The sequence below is a fragment of the Carassius gibelio genome, chromosome A15, assembly GCF_023724105.1.
Source record: "Carassius gibelio isolate Cgi1373 ecotype wild population from Czech Republic chromosome A15, carGib1.2-hapl.c, whole genome shotgun sequence".
Taxonomy (NCBI): domain Eukaryota; kingdom Metazoa; phylum Chordata; class Actinopteri; order Cypriniformes; family Cyprinidae; genus Carassius; species Carassius gibelio.
The window spans coordinates 16564604-16570958 of NC_068385.1; the positions used below are offsets into that span (position 1 = coordinate 16564604).

The 6355-nt window shown below is 41.6% G+C and overlaps 1 protein-coding gene across 1 annotated transcript; it reads right to left on the reverse strand.

Annotated features, from left to right (window-relative positions):
- Positions 1–3299: 3299 nt before the first annotated feature.
- LOC128029373 (odorant receptor 131-2-like) lies at positions 3300–4304 on the reverse strand. The gene has a single exon (XM_052617133.1). It carries the CDS (start codon positions 4302–4304, stop codon positions 3348–3350), a length of 957 nt encoding a protein of 318 aa, XP_052473093.1. The 3' UTR covers positions 3300–3347.
- Between the last annotated feature and the right edge of the window lie 2051 nt (positions 4305–6355).

Below are 6355 nucleotides of genomic sequence, written 5' to 3' on the forward strand. Positions count from 1 at the left end.
GTAAGGAGTGTGCAATGTCCAAATGTCCCCAACACCTACCTGCAGTAAAGCTCCATCCCGTGCCAATCCCTAACCGTCCCTGGTCACACCTAGGAGTTGATTTCATGACGGACTTACCTTCGTCGGATGGAAACACCTGCATCCTCATCATAGTAGATTGATTCTCTAAGTTCTGCAGACTATTACCACTGAAAGGTCTCCCCACTGCCCTGGAGGCCGCCGAACTTCTCTTCAATCACGTCTTTCGCTATTATGGGATCCCAGAGGATATTGTATCAGACAGAGGACCCCAATTCATATCCCGGGTATGGAAGTCATTTTTTAAACTCCTAGGTGTGACAGTCAGCCTCTCCTCTGGCTATCACCCTCAGACCAACGGCCAGATGGAGACGAAAATCCAGGAAGTGGGACGATTCCTCAGGACCTTCTACAATGGTCACCAGAACTCCTGGAACCAGTTTCTGGGCTGGGCGGAGTATGCCCAAAATTCACTGCGGCAACCCATGACAGGCCTCACACCATTCCAGTGTATCCTTGGATTCCAACCCCCTCTATTTCCCTGGGATGGTGAACCATCTGAGGTCCCTGCAGTGGATTACTGGTTTCGGGAGAGAGTCTGGGACGAAGCTCACCACCATCTGCAGAGGGCAATTCGCAGATCCAAGACAGTCGCTGACCGGAGGAGGATTTCTGGCCCAGTCTATGTTCCGGGAGACAAGGTTTGGCTCTCCACTCGCGACATTCGTCTGCGACTCCCCTCCAAAAAACTCAGTCCCAGGTTTGTTGGCCCCTTTACCATCCTGGAACAGGTCGATCCTGTCACCTTTAAACTCCAGCTACCACCACAATACAGAATTCACCTCACATTTCACGTCTCCTTGCTCAAACCCTTTCACAAACCTCTTATTCCCTCCACAGAACCTGGCCACGAAGAGGAACCCCCTCCCCCCTTGATGCTGGAGGAAGGGTCCGTTTACTCCATTCGAGAAATCCTGCCGTCCCGACGTCGCGGTGGTCAGTTGGAATATCTTGTCGATTGGGAAGGATACGGACCAGAGGAAAGATTGTGGATCCCGAGAGTCGACATCCTAGATCCCACACTCATGGAGGAGTTCCATTCCAACCATCCTCAGTACCCTGCACCTCGTGGACGAGGGAGACCACCACGGCACCGGAGACCTCGGCCCTCAGGAGCGGGCCCTGGGGAGGGGGGTAATGTCAGGGATTGGCCAGGTTCCTCCACCACAATCACCCAGCGATCACAGTCACTTGAGTTCTGACAATACACACCTGCACTCCATCAGCCACTCTGCTTCATAAGCACACACAACGCACCTCTCATTGTCCGGGCTCGTTTGTTCGAAGCGGACTCATAATGCTTCTCTCTCCGAGTGTCACTAATCAAATCTTCTTGTGTTTACTTACCAGTATTCGCTGCCGATCACAGTCTGTCAAGATCCTCTCTCCAGGAGCGTGCGAGCCATAATCCAGTCAGTCCTCTCAGTGGTGCGTGTGTGTGTGCCATCGGTCTGTCATCCACCACAACCCAAGTTCAAATCCATCCTGGCAAGCGCCTTCCGCTATTCCTACCAAGGAAAGAACTTTCATCCATTCAAGGATCGAACTCCAGGATTCCTCACACCAGAACTCTGACACTCACCCATTCCTGCACGTCCATTCATTCTGCTACTCTGCTGTTCATAATAAACCACCTTCACTATTGTTTACCTGGTTGTCCGTCTGCTTACTTAACATTAGCATATTAAAGAGGTTATAAAATTTAACATTTTACATGGTATATCCAGCTTAAAGTGTTTTAGAGAGATTTAATTTAGATATTGATTATTCCTATGATTTTTGTTTAATGGCAAAGGAAAAAAATTAATAGGAGGGGCATAGTCTTTGGTAAATCTTAAGTCTTTGATTACAGACACATAGCAAACATGTTGGCATTATCGCAACCTTAATTTGAATGATATTGCAGATTTGTTTTGTTTTTTTGTTTGTTTTTAATAATTGCTAGTTTAAACTTTATCTTCATTACTCATTTAGGCTATTTGAATATGTATACATACAACAATACATGTTTGAGATGCGAAACCACTCTGGTTCAGATACAAGAGCTGTTTATTTGTAATGTTATGATCTAACCTGAAGATTGCTATAACCATATGAAACAGTGTGCAAACTATCTTGTGAGTAGTATGTTCTTAAAAGGGATATATGAATATATGTGAATATTCTATCTATCATATAAACTATGTGACGCTTTGCATCAGGTGATTCTTCATTTCCATGTTGTGCACTCAAATAATTTAATGCACAGCTAGCCATTGATTATCCCTTACTTGATTTGCTTGCATTGCTGAACCACAATGCTCCTCATCTATTGTATTTAAATTATGGCATATGATCATATTTATTTTTAATATTTCAATAGGGTGTGACACTTGTAGTAACGCCTGATATTATTCCTAAGAGCCCTCAAAACAGAGAGTGTGCAGCATTAAGTGTGACCCTTGTTTGTATTGTAAATGTCCTAACATTATACTGGAAAACTTTGGAAGAACAAATGACTGATGATTTAATAATCCAAAATTGTAATTAATTGAATAATGTTTATTAGTGCATATTTACATTTTTGTATGTTTGATTGACATGTCAATGATGTTCACATGAATGCTCCAAAATACATTTTAAAATGCTTGCTGTGTGCTATAAGTGCTTTCCTTTATTTTAAATATGCAGAAAAAAATAGATTTTCATCAGATACACTTCTTCTTTTTTTTCAAGCTTAACCATATAAATGCAATATTTCATAAGTTTATTTATTTTTATATAAATAACAAGGGTTCAGAAAATCCACAGGGTTTCACGACAGCCATGCTTGCAATGCATGTTATAATTCCTATGGTCAAAGAAATTATATCTGGATATAAAGCAAGTCATGTCAGCAGAAGTGTAATAATGCTTAATATGGTCAGCAGAGGTCGATATTAAGCAATGTACTGAATGTGAGAGGCAAGCTTGCAAAGACCTCTTTGGCCAGGCAAATACAAATTCTGGATGGTTTCATATATATATATATATATATATATATATATATATATATATATATATATATATATATATATATATATATATATATATATATATATATATATATATATATAGTTAACATTAATTAATATTATTATTATTATTATTATTGCATGGTATATTATGGAGTACTGGGCATGCATTTGGATGTGAATTTAGGCATGTTAAAATCACATGGGCGCTCTTAAAACGTAAAAAAACAAAAGCTCGACTGGATTATTAATGTTAAAGATTTTACTTAAATACAGTCATGATTGTTTAATTGTGTCAGATGAGATGGTGTTATTTTTGCATTTGATATAATAAATCAGAGCGGTGTGGAATTTCTCATCTCTAAATCCATATACAAGAGGACTTACTGCTCTAGAAGTGATACTAAATGCAAGGAAATTTGCATATCGGACAATCAGGTATATATTAATATCATATTGCATCACTACAGCTTCAATGTAAGGACACATGACCTCAACCGTACATAAAACCAGCTGAAGGATATGCAGGGAAATAGTTCGCTGCCCTTTTGATGCTGATTTCTTATTGTCACCAGATGCTGCACGTGCAGCAAGGTATATCATTACATAACAATAGACCTCAGCTGTCAAAATAACCACAAGCCCCACAATATACAACATACCCCTAGCAAACTGATGCATCTTTTCTGGAACCATAATCTCATAGTGGCAGTATGTTAGTTGAGACAAATATTCACGAGAGGCAGTGCTAATTAGGATGAACATATCAACAAATGGGTTTATGGAGCTCAGGATCCAAATCATTAAAATCACTATTAGGGCTCTTCTAGAGGTGGAGATTGCATGATGTCGCAGTGGCATACAAATAGCCACATAACGCTCCATACACATGGCTACAATCGTCAGTGGTGCACATGCTGTGACTGCCCCTAACAACATGCAGATGGGGATACAGAAATGAAGAGGTATTACAACAAAGCAATATGATAAGACCACCACAATATCTGTCAGACAAAGAAATATTAGGTCTACCAGGAGAGAGTGACCAAACAATATATAACGTGTTTCTGTTCTGAAAGTCTCTTTCTTGGAGAATATTAAAAGCATGAGAAAGATGAGGTAGACGAAGGGCCACACGAAGACCTGAGTTAGTGACACTGAAATGCTCCTCCGGACAGGGTCAGCTTGGATTAGTCGCATCTGCTCATAGCCACTGGCATTCTGACTGGCCATTGCTTGCACAGCTGAGAGAAAATTAGACAACCAAAACACACAAGACATAAATAAATAAACCCTCGAGAAATAAATATTTGTAAGATAAATTATCAATAATATTCAAATATTTAAGTAGCCATAAAAAGTATATATAATCTAATTTTTACATGATTGAAGGTAATGAAATCAGTTGCATCAAAATATGACATAATCTTGCTGACAATAAGGTTCTATTCTGGAGCCATGGACATATCAAGTGTAATAAATGGTGATTTGCACTGTGAGCAAACATTTATATAGAGTATGACAGAGCAAAACTCCTGTGGATGACATCAGCGTAGTTGATGAAATCTAGAGCTAAATTTAGATTTGCTTGTGTTTGGGGATAGACATAGATCACTGAGACACAATCATACATAAACCTTTTATTTATTTACAATATGCAATAAAAGTCCAAATCTAGATAAGAGCACAAACAAGAGTAGAAATGAAGAGAAAGCACAACAATTCTGTTAAACCAGATTCTAATCTTCCATGACAGAGTTTCAATGGTATGGGATGGACTGCACAATGGAGCAGAAGACCACCAAAGCAGAGCAGACGGGACCGAAGATCCCCACAGTGGAGCACCAGGGTGGAGCTGATGGAGCTTCACTTCAGCTGAGATGATGGCACAGTGGATCACCAAGATGGCTCAGACTGAGCAGATGTCCACCACAGTGTGAAGGTGGAGTAGTAAACCACCACAGTGAATCAGGCGGAAAAAGAGAGTTTAACAATGGGCACTATGGCCGTAACACTATGGCTGGCCAAGAATTCAGGGATGACCTCTGTGGTCATATCAAGGCAGACAGAGAGTACAGGGACAATCTCTGTGGTTGTGTCAAGGCAGGCAGAGAGTACAACAATAACCTTCATGGTTGTGTCTGGACAGGGCTCCTTGGCTCAGACAAGGCCTACTTGACTGTGACTGGACAGGGAAAGTGCTCAGAGACGGCCTCCTTGGCCGTGACAGGACAGGGAAAGTGCTCAGAGACGGCCTCCTTGGCCGTGACAGGACAGGTAAACAGCTCAGACAAGGCCTCCCTGACTGTGACAGGACAGGTAAACAGCTCAGACAAGGCCTCCCTGACTGTGACAGGACAGGTAAACATCTCAGACAAGGCCTATTTGGCTGTGACAGGACAGGTAAGGTGCTCAGAGAAGTCTACTTGACCGTGACAGGACAGGTAAACAGCTCAGACAAGGCCTACTTGACCATGACAGGACAGGTAAAGAGCTCAGAGAAGGCCTCCTTGGCTGTGACAGGACAGACAAGGGATTCAGGGTCGGCCTCCGTGGCCATGACAGTTCATTTAACTAGCCCGGAGATGGCCTCTCTGGCCATGACAAGACAGGTAAGTAGCTCGAGGATGGGATCCACTGGACGGGAAGATACTGAAAGCACAAGACTAGTAACCATTATAACTGGACATGTTGGTGGTGACCATGGTGGGCCAAGCTCCATGAACACCAGTGTATGGTGCCCTCCTCCACCCAAGTGTCCTCCTTTGGTTCTCCAACAGTTAAGATGGAACCACTTAACAAATGTTCAGAATCCATATATACAGTCAGTGACCCTCGAGAAACATCACAGATGAATTTAGATTGATATTGTTCATTGAGTCCATAACAAAACAAATCGCACAGTCTGGGAGGTCAGAAGAATGTTCTATGTTCAGCAAGTCCTGGATGTGGTCCTGTAGGGATTGATTACCTTGACACAGGTGGATGATTCTAACTGCTGGATATATTGTATATTGTATAAGTCTTCTGTCATGAACTACATGGGGACATGAAGGTAAAGATTCAAATGCAATATTTATTGAAAAGATAATCCACAAATGAAGTCCAAATACAGCCAAAGGTCATCAGACCACTCAAATCAGACACAATCAGACCGTCCAAACCGAGACTGAGTTCACAGCTGAGGCTAAAAGTTTGAAGGCTTTATTGATTGGTTTATTGAATGTCTTTATGTTTGTGTATTTTGTGGCCATTATTTGTATGTATGTGTTCCCTTTAGGAGT

Bases quoted from the DNA above. Each gene is read 5' to 3' on its own strand.
- LOC128029373 (XM_052617133.1), bottom strand. From the start codon at position 4,304: ATGGCCAGTCAGAATGCCAGTGGCTATGAGCAGATGCGACTAATCCAA.